The sequence below is a fragment of the Schistocerca nitens genome, chromosome 2 (genome assembly GCF_023898315.1).
Source record: "Schistocerca nitens isolate TAMUIC-IGC-003100 chromosome 2, iqSchNite1.1, whole genome shotgun sequence".
NCBI classification, from domain to species: domain Eukaryota; kingdom Metazoa; phylum Arthropoda; class Insecta; order Orthoptera; family Acrididae; genus Schistocerca; species Schistocerca nitens.
Genome location: NC_064615.1, coordinates 158,916,955 through 158,936,545, shown reverse-complemented (window position 1 = coordinate 158,936,545; position 19,591 = coordinate 158,916,955). Strand labels below are relative to the sequence as shown.

General features: G+C 37.0%; 1 protein-coding gene across 1 annotated transcript in view; it reads left to right on the top strand.

Annotated features, from left to right (window-relative positions):
• LOC126235852 (structural maintenance of chromosomes protein 4-like) overlaps positions 1-15,778 on the top strand; it is a 329,466-nt gene extending 313,688 nt beyond the window's left edge. The window contains exons 19-21 of the mRNA XM_049944717.1: positions 4,275-4,507; positions 9,156-9,339; positions 11,121-15,778. Of these exons, the coding sequence (XP_049800674.1) occupies positions 4,275-4,507; positions 9,156-9,339; positions 11,121-11,288 (585 nt within the window). The 3' untranslated portion in view covers positions 11,289-15,778. The remainder of the gene's footprint in view (positions 1-4,274; positions 4,508-9,155; positions 9,340-11,120) is intronic.
• Positions 15,779-19,591: the final 3,813 nt, after the last annotated feature.

The following is a 19,591-nucleotide window of genomic DNA, read 5'->3' as shown; positions in this document are numbered from 1 at the left end:
CATTTTCTCATACTATTTCTACAAATATTGAATCATCACCATATAAGTGGTTTATCATTATGGAATCAGTTTCTTTTTTGTCATCAGTACTGCTGCCCTTTTCCTCATATTACTGACACTAAATGTTTTGTTGCTCTAGTAATTCCAACCATCTTTTGTTCATAGCAGTATGATTTGTGGAGTGAACAATTTCAGTCTGATAATGCACTATAATCTTCATCATATTGTTAGTCACAGCTCTGGAGATCTGCAGATTTATTTGTGTGTACCTGATTTTATTTTAAAGAAACCAAGTGGCACGCAGATGCCTTGTTTGGCTTGTATTTACTTTTGCCATTACTTATGATCATTCTTCAGTTTATGTTTTGTTTTGTTTACTTTGTCTTGACTGTAATGCTTTATTCTTGTACTAATGTAGAGTTAATGAATGCATCTCACTTACTACACTTAACAATCACTGCAGATGATGACAATTGTCAATCTCTATTGTGTTTGTTAGTTTTTTATCGATTAATTGTTGCAGGGCTACACAGTCTGTAGTGTTCTGTTTTGCATTCAGAATTATTATTATTATTATTATTATTATTATTATTATTATTATTATTATTATTTTTATCACTTTCAAAACTGCTTTGAAATCTCTTGAAGGCATTAGGTTTTCTTTAGGGAGCTCTTATGTGAGTAGTCTCTCATTGAAGGATCTGATATTGCAGAAGCACATTGTAATCCTCTGTCTATAGTTTTGTTGTTTTATTCTGTAGCACAAGATGCAGATGATATATCAGTAGCAGCTATTGTGCTCCTATTATTATTATTCCCCAAAATCAAATAAAGATTTACAGATTGAGTTAGCAATTCCTACCTACCAGCTTTTACACATTAAAAATATAGAAATTTTTCTATGGAATAGAAGAAGTTGTCAAGGAGAAATTTTTTCAATTTATTTTCAGATTTTACCTTACTGTCTGTTAGACATTTTATATCACTGGGTAAGTGGTCAAAAACTTTTGTTGCAGCATTGTGCACCCCTTTCTGTGCTAAAGACAACCTTAATGTTGAGTAATGAATGTCATTTTTTCATCTAGTACTGTAATTATGTACCTTATTGTTCCTTTTGAACTGTAATGGATTAGTTGCATCAAACTTGGAATAAATGTACTGTGGAGAAGTAGTTAGAAAACCCAACTCCTTAAACAGATGTCTACAAGATAATCACGGATGAGCACCACATATTACTCTTACAGCATGTTTTTGGGCAGTGACGATGAGTTACCCCAGAACATTATTCCATATGACATTACTGAATGAAAATAAGCAAAATATGTCCACTTACTGATTTCTCTCTCCCCAAAATTTGCTATGATTCTAAGTGCAAATGTGGCTGAATTGAGTTGTTTTAGGAGTCCCAAAATGTGTTTTTTCCTATTTAAATTCTCATCAATATGGACACCTAAGAATTGTGAAGTTTCCACCCTATGTATTATTTCATCACCATGTGTTACACTTATCCACTAGTGCAGTGCCCCTAGAGGTGCAGAACTGAGTATGATGTGTCTTTGTGAAATTCAGGGCGAGACCATTCGCAGAAAACCAGTCAATGATGATTTTGAGAACTTTGTTCATCATTTGCCGGCCGAAGTGGCCGTGCGGTTCTAGGCGCTACAGTCTGGAACTGAGCGACCACTACGGTCGCAGGTTCGAATCCTGCCTTGGGCATGGATGTGTGTGATGTCCTTAGGTTAGTTAGGTTTAATTAGTTCTAAGTTCTAGGCGACTGATGACCTCAGAAGTTAAGTCGCATAGTGCTCAGAGCCATTTGAACCATTTTTTGTTCATCATTTCTTCCATTTCTGTATTTATACTGGGAGTGATTACAGAAAGAAGTAATTCTGTTTGTACATTAGACAGTAAATCTTTTACATATATGAGAAACAGTAGTGGACCTAAGATTGAGCCTTGGAGAACCCCATACGATTTCTCCCCAGTCAGAATTATGTCCCTAGATTCTGTTGGTTGAATTACTACTAAGTACAACTTCCTGCATTCTTTTAGTTAGGTATGACATGATCCATTGGTTGGCTATACCATCAATCCCATAAAACTTAAATTTATCTAGGAGTATACTATGACTCACACAATCAAATACCTTGGATAGGTCACAGAAAATATCTACAAGTGCTGCTTTATTATTTAATGCTTGTAATACATGGTGGGTGAACATGTAAATGCCATTCTCAGTAGACCAACCCTTCTGAAACCCAAACTGTGATTTGCAGAGGATATTATTGTTGCCAATGTGAGATACAATTCTAGAAGACATCATCTTCTCTAAAATTTTGGAAAATGATGTCAGCAGTGAAATAGGTCAGTAGTTACTGACATCTCTCTCATCACCTTTCTTAGAGAGGGCTTTAACAACAACATATTTTAGTCTCTCGGCACATTTTAGTCTCTCAAGGACTGAGACAGTTTTATAAGGATGATAATCTGGTGGTCAGTGAAAGAATTTTTGTTATTAGTGAAATCAAGTTGTTAACACTATCTTTATTTAAACTGAGATGAGCCTGTCATCTTTTAGTGTGTTCAGGTGATGCATGTAGTACGGTCAGATGTATGTTGCTGTTTACCAGATAGTATGATAGCAGAGGTACTTTACATGCTACTTTTGGTGCCAATGGAACAGACTTTTGGGTAGCAGCATTATGTATGAAAGCAGAATGCCATGCAGCATAATTAGCAATAGCAAACAAAAGTTTCATTGATATGACTGACACCCTTGCAGTGAGACATACCTTATCATTCATGATAATGTACATGTTTAAATAATTTCCTTCATATGGAATTCGAATCATTGATGGTACTTTGTTTAGATGATCCAAACTGTATTGGGTAGTATGATGAAGTGATTTTATATGGGAACACCCCTGCACTTTAAGAGCCAATTGGAATTTCGCTTAAATGTCATAGTATTCAGCCCCATTTAAACATTTTATTATCTATTGCACTATTATTAATAAATGGTAATACACAGTACTGAGACTTTTAAAATGCTTTACAGGTATCATTACGTCTTTAACATACAGATTACCCTCTTGCATTAGTTGCACTACATTTCCCGAAAGTTCTTGTAAAGATACAGATATTGCCTCCAGAAGTACGTGAGCAGTGTGTAATATTAATGCCAGAAATTATGTCATTTATTGATTTTAACCCCTCATGAACCGGAGATCTTACCATCAATGGGGTGGCTTGCACGCCTCAGCAGTACAAACAGCCAATATGAAATAGTAATCTATTACAGAACTGAAAACAGTGTCAGTGCTGACAGCTCCTTCTGATGAAACTGCTTTTCAACAGAAACAAGATGTTTTTCAAAATTGCTGGTGTTGTCTGAGGTGATTGAGTCATGGCGATTTCAATTGTACGCTCTTTCTGTGCGACTGTAGCTTTGGTGCAGCACCACATTGTAACCATTTGGTAAGCTCACCATGCCAACAAAGCTTCTATAGTTAGTTTACATACACAGGAACATTAGCCCGTGCACTAAAACTAACTACACTGCTGGGACCCTCATGAACTAAACTATAGTACTGCTGATTTCAATTAAAGTAACAGTTACTTTAAACCACTGTTTAAATAACTCTTGCAGGACCGAAAAAACACATGTGATGTTTGCTTTGGTTGTTAGTTTAAGCTCCTCTTTTTCAACGGTTTGCTGATTCTTTTGTATTTGATTTATTGTTCTCCGCACTACTGTTTCATTTATTTTCCCTCTTTCACCTGCATGATTCTACTTTGTCTCCAACATGCTCCTTTTTCCAGTCTGTCATTCCTGTAACTTTAGCTTACTGGCCGCACCTTCTAACTTTTCCAATATTAGTCTACCACAGTATTATTGTAGCTGAGAGTGAGGACATTTCGTCGGTGTATCGTGAGTCAGTGTGTAACCGGAGTTGATGCAAAACTGATCTGAAAGCATTGACAGTGAGATGTGTTTTCCTTCATCACCACTGTACTTGTTTATTATAATCCCACCACACTTTTCTGATAATGGTCAAGAGCAATAACACTGTGGCTGAGTGGTATCATTATTGCATTTTCATCTTGTCTTTTCTTTCTGTGTCCCCCTCAGACTAGAAAATTTGGTGCAATTCTTGCTGTTCTTCAATGACTTGACTTTATATTGTGTTGTATGTTCATAACCTATTTTCATTATCCATAAGTTTGTATGTATATTAATTTATTGTGTAATTTTTCTCAATCTGTTGAATCAGGAAAAAAAATTTCACCAACTAGATTCAGAATATAAAGAAATCATTGCTAAGAGGGATGAACTACAACAGTGCTTTGAGTTACGCTGGAAGAAACGTTTTGTACGATTTATGAATGGTTTCCGGTTTCTTTGTGTGAAACTGAAAGAGATCTATCAGCTTATCTCCCTAGGAGGAGAAGCAGAATTTGAGTTGGTCGATTCAAGGGACCCATTTACTGAAGGAATTGGATACAGGTAAGGAAGTTATGCCATATAAAATTGCATTGCTTTTATTGTGATCTGTTATTTAGAGCCTTCTTATTTTAATATTCCTCTGCTAAACTCCTTTTCAGAATTTTAACTTTAAACACTTTAATGGACAGTCCACCAAAAAATATTACACTCTTCGTCAGGCTCTCTCGAGATACCAATATTGTCGTTCGATTTGAGTTAAGAGTGTGTTGTAGTATGGTCTTTGGCTCAACAGATGTCAGTACTTTCATCTCGGTATTGAGAAAACAAGATGGCTGGAGCACATTTGACTTTTGAGCAACAAAAATGTATTGTGAAGTGGTATTTCAAGTTCTATAATGCCATTAAAGTGCAACATCTGTGGAGGCGGGAGTTTGAAACAGAAGCGCCAACCCACCTAACAATTAACTGCATCATTGACAAGTTTGAATTGCATGGAACTATTTGTAATATTCTCAAAGGAAGATCAGGAAGACAGCATACAGCTACAAGTTCTGCTTTATCGGCTCTCTTGTTGGAAACATTTGTTAATTCTCCAAAGAAGTCTGCTACGCAATGTGCATTTGAAGTGGGGGTTAGCAGTACAAGTGTACGAAGAATTCTGAAAGTTGCAGAGTGGAAAGATTACATTCCATGATTACTACACGTAATTAATGACGACGATTCTGATCGCTGAATGCAATTTTGCAAATGGTATCAGCAAATGGTAACTGATGACGAACAATTTGTGGCGAAGGTTGTGTGGAGTGATGAGGCACAATTTAGAACTTAATGGAACCATGAATCAGCATAACAGTGTGTACTAGGCACTAGAAAATCTGCATGTTTATGTGGAAAAGTGGTCAGTCTACCAGGGGTTCATGTGTGGTGTGTACTATCATTCAGGGACTTAGTAGGACCCTTTTTCTTTGATGCTACTGTCACAGGAGAAGTGTAGCTGGAAATGTTACGCACATCAATTTTACCAAGTATACGTGTGCTTTATGGAGCTGATGAAGAGATCTTCCACCAACAGGATGGGGCACTACCACCTAGCCGTACAAACCTTCCTGGATGTCCCTCCACGGTCACCAGATCTAACACCTATGGACTTTTACTTGTGGGGAACTGTGAAAGATAATATATATCGATGTAAGCCACACACGGTGAAGTAACTTCACCAGGAGATTACAGCGACATGTGCATTGTTCTCCACTGTAACATTGACTGATGTAGTTGCAGCGAACGCTTGTCGTTCTGTTATATGAATAGCTGCCAATGGTAAACATTTTGAACATTTAAAGTAACCATGTGCTAAACTGAAGGTTGTACAACATGTGTGATCAATTATTACATGTAAAATAAACACATAAGTAATACTTTTCATTCCTTAAAGTGTGTATACATTTTAACTGGAGGACTCTGTATATACATTCCTGAACATTATCTCATTGTTTGGAACTCATCCATGAAGATCTATGTTTATCTTAGTTAACATTTTGTGCTAGTTCTTTTTAAATTAAAACTGCTACTTATTTATCTAACTAAAATTTCCATTTGTGATCTACATTCTTTGACATTAAGGTATCTGATGCTATCCATATCTGTCTTGCTTGTTTCTGTCTTAGTTGCCATGGTTAACCATACTTCGTGGCAAAACACATTTTCTAATCGTAGTAGATGTTGGTACCTGCTTCAGAAATTAACTGCACAATCTCATTTGAAAAAGACTAAACTAAACTTCTCCCGAACAGGCCATGAAGGCCCAACGGTACCGAACGGCCGCTGTGTCATCCTCCACTCGTAGGCGTCACTGGATGCAGATATGGAGGGACCATGTGGTCAGCACACTGCTCTCCCAGCCGTATGTCAGTTTCTGAGACCGTCTCATTTGAATAGCTACACAAAATACTCATTATGATTTAGCACAGGCAGTTCTAGATGCCTGCTCACTGGTCATCGTAACCTTTCAATTCCAGTTAAATATTTCCAAATCAACCCACCTCTGTTGTTGCCTGTACCTTGTACAAACTGTTGCATATTACTCACAGCTGTCAATTCCCATCTAATTCTAAACAAGAGACTGTTTGCTACTGACCCATTGCCTTATCTTAGGGTGTATCAAACTGCTTGTCATTCTTATTTTTCCTTATTAGTCTCTGGTTGGCAGTTTACTAAAATTTTGTGTTGGGGGTTAGGTTTAGCCACTTATTCCAGCTATGGAACTCAAGCATCCGTTCAAGTAGATTTTGAGTTTGTTAATCATTTCTTTGGTTAATTTTGCAAAATTCATGTCTATTATGGAGTTCTGACTTATCATTGGTATTCATACTCTGTCAAAAGTGGTTTACAAGCAGGTCTCAGTTACGTGGAGGAGCCCTTTGTCTTTTTGGTAGGGCACTGCTTATCACAGCCTGCAGTGCAGCTGGCAGGTTAACATATGATATTTACCTGCTCCATACCTTTTCTGCTGATGCTGGATTCCCCTGACAAATCCTCATTCCTTCCTTCAAACCAGTGTCCAGTTAACTATTGGAGCAATATTGATATCAATAAACACTGGTGTCCTACTCATGGTTCTGCATTAAAAATAGATATGTTTGAAACTCTGAAAAAAATGTTCTATGTTGCTTTGTGTAGTACTGATGTGATCTAGATGATTTTCTGTTCTTAAATCCAGCTTGTTTGATCCTAACTGTTCATCACTTTGAGAAGCATCATTGTCAGACTTTAACTGTGGATAAACAGCAGATTTGTAGATCTACACTACATCTACATTTATATCTACACTTTGCAAGCTGTCTTACAGTAAGTACTTTGGGTCACACTACCACTTGTCCTCTTTCCATCCATGAATGTAAACAAACCATGAGAAAATGTGTCACTTTGCTTTGAATTTTCTCTATCTCTTTTATTAATTTTACATCATAATGGTCCAAAACTTATGTGCAATATTCAAAAATTAGTCAAACAATGATTTTCTAAACTACAATTTTCACAAATGAATTACACTTTCTTAGAATTCTTCTAGTGAATCTTAGACAAGCGTCCTCTTTGCCTATGGTGAGTTTTATGCAGTAGTTCCATTTTAGCTCACTCTCCACTCATAGTCCGAAGTATTTTATGGTTGTTACTGTCTCCATTGATTGATTACCAATCATGTAAGCAAACAATTTCATCTTTTCATGCACATTGCATTATATTTATTTATATTGAGGGTCCATTGTCAGCCTCTGCAACAAGTATTGATCCTCTACAGGTCATCCTGAATGTCATTACAATTTTCGAGTGTTGTGACTGCCCTGTATACAGCTGCCTTATCCATTAACAGTATCACAGAGCTTTTGATGTTATCAGCCAGAATGATTCATGTTTATCATAAAAAGTAATGACGACGTGGGACTCCCTTGGTCTATGTCCAAAGTTACTTTTACATTTTACAATTTTTCCCCATTAAGAACACATTTTAATCTCTATTTGCTAGGAAATCCTGAGTCTAATCATAAAGCTGATTCAAAATTTTGCACATTCTTAATTTGTTTGTAAGGCAACAGTGAAGAACCGCGTCAGTTGCCTCCTGGAAGTCAAAGAATGCACTATTAGCTTCAGTTCCATGATCTGTAGTCTTCTGGATCTCATAAGCAGAGAGAGTTAATTTTCACAAAATTGGCATTTGTTGAATCTATATTGATACCTGCAGAAGAGGTTATCAGTCACAGAGAAGATCAAGTTACGAGAGCATAAATAATGTTCCAAAGTTTTACGTCAGTGATACAAGCCTGTGTTTATGTGCACTTGCCTAACCATCCTCCTTAAAAATGACAATGATTTACACCTCTAGTTCTTTGGACAACCCCTTTCTTTAGAATCTTTCTGAGAATGCCTTTTCACCCACACCATAGTAAGCTGTTCTGTACACTAGATCACCATCAGAAAAATATTCATCTTTTCATTTGGGTGTCCAGTGCTTCACAGGGTATGTTATTGATGATGTCAGGGGTTGTTCAAGCCTTCAGTTGCTGTATGCTTGAGATAATTTTGATCTTCAGAGGTGACAGGTTCAAGATTCTAGGTTTGAAAGCTGTCCTGTCCATTAACACCTTTATGTTTCCCTTAAAAAAATGGTTGGCAGCTTGTGAGATGTATCAACCCATTCTGGCAAGTTGTTTGGCTGGAATAGTATTAATTCATACTCTCTCTCTCTCTCTCTTTCTTTCTGCTCCCCCCCCCCCCCCCCTCCCCCAGAACCTAGACTTTTCTGAGAACAAGACTGCTTCAACAAAGTCTTTTGTGAAGCATGAAAGCTATCTGTATCCTTTTTCAATCATATACTGGATCACTGCTTTCCTTCAGGCTGTCAAAGCAGCAAACTCCAATGCTGTAAGTGAAATGTTATGTGAGAACAAAGGATATTACTGCTGAATTTTATATATATAAAAATTGCCTGGTTTTATAGCAGAATATTTATAAAATATTTAGAATGTATTTCAAAAAGACAATTTAAATTTCAATCAAGGTAGAATATTGGTCTCATCAAACAAGAATACTTGACCAAAGTGGCTTACACTGAGTCATCAAAGAACTCATTGGTGTACTAATGTATGGTGTATACAGTCAGTGAAGCAATGAGGTATATTTATGATAATTGTTCTGTTTGTTGTTTTTATTCCAGTGTACGCCCTCCTCAGAAATCATGGAAAAACATTTCAACACTTTCTGGTGGAGAGAAAACAGTTTCATCATTAGCATTAGTTTTTGCATTGCATAGCTACAGGCCATCACCTTTCTACATCCTGGATGAGGTTGATGCAGCCTTAGACTCAAGAAACACAGCACTTGTGGGGCTTTACATTAAGGTAACTGCACTTTTGTGACCTGTATATTTGTCTTCTGTCATTTTCCTTAAGTCCCAATAGATACCATAGCTAGTATCTTGCTATTTTCAGAGGCAATATCAACCTTCCCCTTCTCCTCCTCTGCTCTCACTTTGACAATGAAAAAAGAGGTTCTTGCATGGTAAATCCACTTGATGAGCTCCATCTTGGTCATTATGTACTCAAGTTGACCACCCATCTTCACCTTTAACTTTTGAAGACAATAAATTCAGCTTTATAAAATTTAGTTATACATCCATAAGCTTTTGGCTGGTTTCTGGAATACTGTAATGAAATATGCTACAAGTATCAAAATATCTAATAATGTTGATGGTATTAGGACAGCAACCATCCACAAATTTACTTTCAGTTCCTTTATTCAAAGGGTACTGTCACTGGTTTCGAATCGTTGTGATTCATCTTCAGACAGTTTACACGCTTTCCTTATGACATGTGGTGTGTTTTTTACAGATTAATTGTCGTGAAATGTCGGTTTGGAGTGTTTGTTTTCATAACATTTGTCCAACAGATGTGATTACATTCCCACTGCATTCTTATTGTTGCACGCGTAAATTTTTCTCACTGAACACTTTAGATTTGTCACCAAGAAGATTTATACCACACACCACATGTTTTGACACATACAAAGAGCTTACAAACATATCCTAACACCATCAACATTTGTCTTCAAATAACAGCCACGGTATCCATCATGTCATCATATGACAAAATTGCAGTATCTAATAATGTCCCCAGTAAAGACAGTGACTTGAAGCTAAGCACAGCATTGAGCCTAGCAATTTTGAGTTTAAAGTGGGTTAATGCATTGTCTTGTATGGTGATGGACTGATCATCAGTGATCTCACAGCCAGAATCACAGCTATGTAAGGATGAGGCCAGCAACTACATGGCAGTCATTGAAGACTTGGCAGTGGCCAAGGAATATTTGAGGAATAGCTCATGACTGTATAACCGGTCGACATGGATGGAAGCTCGTGGCGATGTTATTCATTATAATTCTGCATGACCAAGCATTCATACAGTAAACTCAGTTTTTTATGTCCTTTTATTAACAAACAAATGATATTTCCAATTAATTATATTGTATCACAATTTTAAGTATATAAAAACTTCCAGAATGATTACCACATCTTTCATTTGTCCATGAAACTTTCATCAGTAGAGTCTGTGGAACAGCCATGCCTACATGTCTAGGCACATTCTCTGATGTGTAGGGTAGACTCTGCAGTTCTCTTATGGCCCCTTTAATCACAGCTTTTGTGAAGCCAGGCTTGTCCTGCCACTCTGAATCCACACTTTATGTGCTACAATGAAATAGAACTTTGTTGCCACAAATCATACAGTCTATGTAATTGTAGTGCAGTGTTTGTCATAGATGTAGAGGGTATGTTTGAAATTTGCAATTACATAGTATTTACATAGCTGAGTGAATAACTAACATACAAAACCATCTGTTTTTCCCACATAGTAGCTATGAAAGTTTCCTTCTAGCTCTTCATTTTATTTAAAAACCATGGTGACAGCAGCCTAGTATACTTTATGTGTGACTAATTTCTTTTAACAAATCTTGTATGGCATGTCCTCTACATTTAACAGAAACATAGTAGTAATCCATTTCCAAGAACAGTATATAACAACAAGTTTTCATCCTCCTTTCATATAAATTTATGTGACATCATTTATATGAAATTTTTCATAAATATCACAGTTATGAATATTTTTCTTTGCTTATTTATTTACAGACAAGAGTGAAGAACTCTCAGTTCATCATCATCTCCTTGCGTTCAGGCATGTTTGAGCTTGCTCACAGGGTTGTGGGTGTCTTCAAACAACACCAGGTGTCTAACTCCATAACTATCAATCCATGTGTATATGTACAAAATAGTGAAGATTCTGTTGACCTGAACTGAATGACTGACTTGTAACGTAAAATTTGTCTGTGATATTCTGTCTGATTCTTGAATAATTCCTTTTATGTTTTAATTGTATCTATATTAAAAACTTATGCCCCCCTATTTGTATTTATATACTTCATATTTTTTTCTTTGACACAGTAACAAAAAATGTTTTATAGGCCTATTGTTAACCGACTTGAACCACCATTGGCTATCATCAGAATGATTGGAAGGTGCATCAGACAATCACCAAGTAATGCTTTGTCAAACAGTAATGAATTACGCATTACCTGCTGATCATCAGATGTTCCTTTCAGTCATTCTGTTGACAGCCAATGGTGGCCAATACTTTTTAATGATATGAAGCATTTTCTGTGATTGTATCAAAGATAAAATATTAATTGTATGGTTAAATAGTTAGTCACTATCTGTACAACAAAATGTCATTTTTTGTAAAGTATTTGTATTTATTAGCACAATGTAAGTTCTATTAGACTGCAGTTAATTTTTACATTTTAATAATGTCATATCTGTATCATTCATGTTGGAGTTTACCTAGTTAGCAGTTTTTCTTTGGTTAAACATTGTATTCTGAGCTGGGATTGTTTCATTTCTATTATGATCCATTATACCTGGCTTATTTAAATTCTCCAATACTGAATTCATTGGTCTACATGTAATTTTTACCTTTGGTTAAGTGTCATAGAGACTACTGAGAAGTTAAAGTACTGTTTATCAGTAAAAACCACTCTTGGGAGCTGTAGTAAAATTGAAGATAATATACTGACTAAGTGTTGACCAACTTAAAGTTTTCTGTCCAACAGTAGTTCAGTGATTATATTACTACTGCAAAACAATCAGTTATATTTATTATAGGTATTTTCTGGTTATTCTTGAGTTCAGTGCAGTACTTATCTGTGGTTCTGCATGATCCAGCAGTTGGAAAACATGTTTTGCACTTTGTGTCCCAACCAAACCTTATAACAGATCTGTAACTCTGCACCTGGTAACACACATTGCTTCTCAATTTTATCTTCATTTCTGATTCACTTTCTTCCTTGATGTCCCTGGAACAAACACATAGTGACCACTGGATTGTTAAATTTCTGTGGTTTTACTTTGCAGAGCCACAGTTGTAACAATCAAAATACACAAATGTGAAAAGCTGAGTTCAAGTCTCTGTCTACTGTTATTCTGTACTCTGCATAATGATGTCTAATAGTATGTAATACAAAACACTAATGGTAGCTTTTATGTTGTGTGTGTTTCTCATCATTATTTCATTACGTATTTCAGCACTCTTTCATACCTATATCCTTTCTGCTGTTTTCCATGCTCTGTATTTATAACTTTATATCTCCTTTCACTTGAGATGGTATAACAACACACTGCTGAAATCTTGCTCAGTGTTCAGGAGGAACTGGATTAAAATATTTTTCTTGACTATGTTTGAGGTCTATTATTTCTGTAAAGCCCTTAAGTTGTACCATAAGAAAGTTCCTCAAGTTCTTACTCCCTATCCTCAACATTCTTAAAACCAGTGTAATTATCCATTTGTTGAAGAAAATTGTACGACAGTACAGATGAGGCGTGAGGTAAGACGATGTAAGAAGTTATTACTGTATTTACCTGAGTATAAGATGATCCCCATTTTTTTCCAAGAGATTTCTTGAAAAAATTGTTTTTAACATGTCCTGATTAATCAAAATTATACACACACCTGTGCAGCTACATTGTGCTGGCTGAGCACACAATGCTCGGATTACAGTTTAGCAGATGGACTGAGGTGAGGAATTGTGTCAGGTGGGTTTGGTAGAGGGAGAAAGAGGCAGCACTCAGGAGAAGGGATTGAGGAGGGGTAGCTGGCACCTTGTAGGGAAACAGCAGGTGTGCAGGATAGGAATGCAGGAAGGTGAAGCTGATGCATAAGATAGGAATGTGGGAGGGAGAGGCAGCTGATACTTTAAGATAGGAATGCAACTCCCAGGTACTGGGGCTGGTGGGTTTGTCGACATGAAGGTGTGGATTGGGAGGTGTGGCAGGACAGAGGATAGGGAGACTGTTTGACAGTGGATGTGGGTGCAGCGGGTTAGTAAAAATTAAGGTCAGGAGGATTAAGTGGAGACTGCAGGCAGAAGCTGACACACTGCACCCAAATCCTCTAACTAACAGTCTCTCCTTCCTATGACCTGTCACCCGCTCTCAATCGACATTTCATGTCATCGTTATTGTGTGTCATTCACACTCACCGGCTGCGGTGCCCTTGTGTCGCATTCCTGTCACATGCACCTGCTGCCTTCCCTCCCACATTCCTATCCCACATTCCTGCTGCCTCCCTTCCAAGCTGCCCGCTACCCCTCCAAAATCCTTCCTCCTTCTTCCTGCCTCTTTCTCACACTACCTCACTCGACACAACACCTCACTCCACCCTACCTAGTGAACTGCAATCGCAGCATTGTGTGTTGAGCCAGCACAAGGAAGCAGGGCAGAGGTGTGTGGCGGAGGGGGGGGGGGGGGGCACATGTGCATGCACACTGCATATGTGTGTGTTTTCACTAGCTGGTTAAAGAATTTTTCTAAAAGTTACCAAGTTTTCATTCATTCTGTATGCCTGCTGATGCCTCAATGCTTATACTATTCGGTGAATAGTCTCCTTTAGTTGTAAGTTAGTTACATTCTACCAGAACTTTCCTTACCATGTGTACTTAGTCCCATTTCTCATACTGCTGTGATTCTGTTATTGTGTAAATTATCTGCCTTAATAATTCTCCGTAAAGAATGTTATGGAACATCACTGGCAAATGTACCCACTAAATGATATACTTGACAGACATATAAAATGCACTATTTCTTTGACACTTTTTGTAGAGGTGGCAAGGAGGGCAGAGGTGTTGAAGTTAAGAGAGAGAGAGCACCACCTCACACTCTCATAAAGCAGCTAGCAACATAAGTGAAGTATGACCTGCCGTTTTTGGCTTGCATTGTGCCCAGGTATTAAATGATTCGTGTTATCATAGTTTTATTGCTGTTATAAACAGAAGGGTATAATGGTTTATATTTCTTCACAATACAAGATATTGGAAACATCCTTAAAATATGGAACAAATATTGTCTGTTCTTGTAATTATATCAGATTTATAGTATCCCCTCTGCTCTTCCCAAATATTTCTTTGCACTCATTGTGGCTAGCTCCTTTTTTTCCCCCCTGTTCATAATTCTGGCTTTCTCTACACAAAATTATTGTTCTATATTGTTTGTCAATTGTTCAGTAACTAAATACTCACTTTCTTTTTTAAGGTTTCTCTTCGGTAATTGAGTATCTCTCTACAATACCATTCACATTTACTTCATGATGCTGCAGTTACACGTACTTCCCTAGATTAACTGCATATGCATTTACATCTTCTACGTCATATTTCATTCTTCAGCATTTTCTGTTCTTCAATTTTCAGTTTCTACCTTTTAATGACATTGTTAGCAAATCATAATTTTCCTATTTAGTGTGTCTTGTCTAACTGTTCAGGTAAAGTTTTTAAGATTTATGTTTTTTTTATTTAATCTTTTAATTGTATGATTGTTTGTTTTTTAAAAAAAAAGAAAAGAAATTTATATGATTTTTTACTTGAAAGCTTGGAAAAGCAGTTGCCGTTTGCAAAAAAAAAAAAAATGAGTTTGTAATAGAAATAATTGTAGTTATAACAGTTACTACTAATGTTTCTGTAAGCCCACATGGATGTATCATTTTTTCCTCACTGCCATTCCTCTAGTCTCTTCGTTCCAAAACAGAAACAAGTGCACAATATCCCTTGTTACTGTGTGCAAAAAGAGTCTGTAACTCTCAGATTTATATGTAATCAGAAATTTATTTTTAAGTGTATATTTTTGTATGTCCTGCACAAATGATTTTTAAATATACTTGAAGAGTTATTGAAATTTCATGATGCAGAGTAAAAGTATAAAATCCTTGTTGGATGTGTGAACCATTAGCATTGTATAATGAAGTAGAAGACATTTTTCTGTCTGATAAGCATCTTAATTTAAAGCAGCCTGTGTTAAGAAAGTAAATGTGACTAATTCTATTTTTCTCTGTACCGTAGGTCAAATACCCTTACATTCTGCGGTTCTATTTTATTCTGCAGTTTATGTGCATATTTTAATTTAAGAGCAGATCAGCCATATTAATGTACACAAAGCATCTGTGACCTAAATAGAACTGGAATAAATGTAACATCTGAGTCCAAGTGTTAAATTTGAAAGTACAATAACATTTTTAAATATAACTGTGGATAATGATTAATGTTATAATGTGATTAGCAATCAATCTTGCATTTTTGTTTTGTTATTACTCATTGCCTTCATTTTTCAAAGCAAAAATATTGAAAATGTATGCCATTTTCTCACTTTTTTCTTTGCAATAGTCATTTACACATGTAACAGAACAAATCAGAATGATGAATAATAGTCTTGTTTGTTGCTGTAATTTCTTTTGGATAACATTCAGTTTAATAGAGATCATGGTTATTTACTTGCTAAAGTAATAAACAGTATTTCAAATATATTGTATTATTTTTTTTAATGTTTGACAGGAACCTCAGCAGCATATTGTAAGGTAATTACTTTTGGTGGGTTCTTCTTTACTTCATGGCTGGTTTAAATGTCCACCATTCATCTTCAGATAATGAGTCTCATATTCATAAAATCATATCACTGTAATGGAAATCGTGGGAAATGTGGGAATATCTAACTGAAGAATAGTTTGTGCTCACATTCTATTTAAAGACTTGAGCACTGAATGGAGTACTATTAGTCAAAATCAGTTATATCTCAAATGTGTACATAAACATTTTCTTTTTTTGACATTTGTCCAAATAGTTTATTCAGTAATCAGTTCTTCTTTCACTCATATGGCCATCATTTTCTCTCTGGTACATCTTGTTAGCTCCTTGTTGCATTTTCTCAGGGCATTCTCTCATCTGCTCACTCCCATTCCCTTTGTTCATATTGTCTTTTTCAGTAGTCATGAGGTGAGACAATACAGTAATTAAAGTCACTGAATATATTCTTGGGAGAAGTGATTTCCAGATCACCTTGAAGCTATCTAGATTTAAATTTCTTGTAGTTTACCTAAATCACTGCAGGCAGATACTAGTATAAGTCCTCCAGAATGCTCACTGTAGGTTCCCTGCCCATCTTTGTCCAGTTAGAACTTATGCTGCATCTCAGTTGAACCTGATACTGGTTTGAAATTGAAACTGGAAATCCTCCCTTGCTTCCTCCCTTTTTTCCATCCATTTCCCCGTAACACTACATTCCTTTCACATGGAAAACTGAAACAGCCACTGTGTAGCCATAGCAGTGCATTCTCTCACTTTGTCATGTGGGTTTTTAATCTTTAAGCTAAAGTTTCAAATCTGTTTACTGTATTTTCTCTGTTGTTTGTTTGACCTTGTTGTTTGTGGTAAACTTTGATCCCTACAACTATAATTCTTGTGTTTGGATGAAATACTCTCCTTGATATTGTTACTGCCCCTTATAAGTGAATACAAGCTTTGCCAGCAAATTGCACTGCTGAATTCTTCTCAGGAAATCATACAACTAATATGTTTGACAAATTAGGTGACCTACTTAAATTTCTTTTTATGTACCTATTGTTTATTCTGTTGAACCTGTATATCAATAACACATATTCATAGAGCAAGTTACACATCCAAAACTTCTGAAAATAACATTAGTAAATCTCTGAACAAGGAGATTCAAGAATGAAAAAAAAAATAAAAGCAATAATATCATAATAATAATAATTATTATACAACATAACAATGTGCTGCATTTTATAAATCTAAATAGGGGGCAAGTGAGGGGGATGGCATCAGCTTATGAGGCCACAAAATAGAGAAAATAAATGATGTCACCTATAAACTACCAGAAATTAGTCAAAGGCAGCATTTGAACACACAAAAGCCTGCCCACCATAGACAAAATGAAAATATTGCTGCACAGCAGCTTCCTTTGAACATGTTGAAAGCTATGACACTTTGTTCACAAGTGTTGTAAACAATGTCCCCAGAATGAGGTTTTTGCTCTGCAGCAGAGTGTGCACTGATATGAAACTTTCTGGCAAATTAAAACTGTGTGCTGGTCCAAGACACAAACTTGGGACCTTTCTGGAAACATCCCCCAGGCGGTGGTGTCTAAACCATGTCTCCGCAACATCCTTTCTTCTACATCTATACTCCGCGAGCCACCTTACAGTGTGTGGCGGAGGGTACTTATTGTACCACTATCTGATCCCCCCTTCCCTGTTCCATTCACGAATTGTGCGTGGGAAGAACGACTGCTTGTAAGTCTCCGTATTTGCTCTAATTTCTCGGATCTTTTCATTGTGATCATTACGCGAGATATATGTGGGCGGTAGTAATATGTTGCCCATCTCTTCCCGGAATGTGCTCTCTCGTAATTTCGATAATAAACCTCTCCGTATTGCGTAACGCCTTTCTTGAAGTGTCCGCCACTGGAGCTTGTTCAGCATCTCCGTAACGCTCTCGCGCTGACTAAATGTCCCCATGACGAATCGCGCTGCTTTTCGCTGGATCATGTCTATCTCTTCTATTAATCCAACCTGGTAAGGGTCCCATACTGATGAGCAATACTCAAGAATCGGACGAACAAGCGTTTTGTAAGCTACTTCTTTCGTCGATGAGTCACATTTTCTTAGAATTCTTCCTATGAATCTCAACCTGGCGCCTGCTTTTCCCACTATTTGTTTTATGTGATCATTCCACTTCAGATCGCTCCGGATAGTAACTCCTAAGTATTTTACGGTCGTTACCGCTTCCAATGATTTACCACCTATGGCATAATCGTACTGGAATGGATTTCTGCCCCTATGTATGCGCATTATATTACATTTATCTACGTTTAGGGAAAGCTGCCAGCTGTCGCACCATTCATTAATCCTCTGCAGGTCTTCCTGGAGTACGTACGAGTCTTCTGATGTTGCTACTTTCTTGTAGACAACCGTGTCATCTGCAAATAGCCTCACGGAGCTACCGATGTTGTCAACTAAGTCATTTATGTATATTGTAAACAATAAAGGTCCTATCACGCTTCCTTGCGGTACTCCCGAAATTACCTCTACATCTGCAGATTTTGAACCGTTAAGAATGACATGTTGTGTTCTTTCTTCTAGGAAATCCTGAATCCAATCACAAACCTGGTCCGATATTCCGTAAGCTCGTATTTTTTTCACTAAACGTAAGTGCAGAACCGTATCAAATGCCTTCCTGAAGTCCAGGAATATGGCATCAATCTGCTCGCCAGTGTCTACGGCACTGTGAATTTCTTGGACAAATAGGGCGAGCTGAGTTTCACATGATCTCTGTTTGCGGAATCCATGTTGGTTATGATGAAGGAGATTTGTATTATCTAAGAACGTCATAATACGAGAACATAAAACATGTTCCATTATTCTACAACAGATTGACGTAACCGAAATAGGCCTATAATTATTCGCATCTGATTTATGACCCTTCTTGAAAATGGGAACGACCTGCGCTTTCTTCCAGTCGCTAGGTACTTTACGTTCTTCCAGAGATCTACGATAAATTGCTGATAGAAAGGGGGCAAGTTCTTTAGCATAATCACTGTAGAATCTTAAGGGTATCTCGTCTGGTCCGGATGCTTTTCTGCTACTAAGTGATAGCAGTTGTTTTTCAATTCCGATATCGTTTATTTCAATATTTTCCATTTTGGCGTCCGTGCGACGGCTGAAGTCAGGGACTGTGTTACGATTTTCCGCAATGAAACAGTTTCGGAACACTGAATTCAGTATTTCTGCCTTTCTTCGGTCGTCCTCTGTTTCGGTGCCATCGTGGTCAACGATTGACTGAATAGGGGATTTAGATCCGCTTACCGATTTTACATATGACCAAAACTTTTTAGGGTTCTTGTTTAGATTGTTTGCCAATGTTTTATGTTCGAATTCGTTGAATGCTTCTCTCATTGCTCTCTTTACGCTCTTTTTCGCTTCGTTCAGCTTTTCCTTATCAGCTATGATTCGACTACTCTTAAACCTATGATGAAGCTTTCTTTGTTTCCGTAGCACCTTTCGTACATGATTGTTATACCACGGTGGATCTTTCCCCTCGCTTTGGACCTTAGTCGGCACGAACTTATCCAAGGCGTACTGGACGATGTTTCTTAATTTTTTCCATTTTTGTTCCACATCCTCTTCCTCAGAAATGAACGTTTGATGGTGGTCACTCAGATAGTCTGCGATTTGTGCCCTATCACTCTTGTTAAGCAAATATATTTTCCTT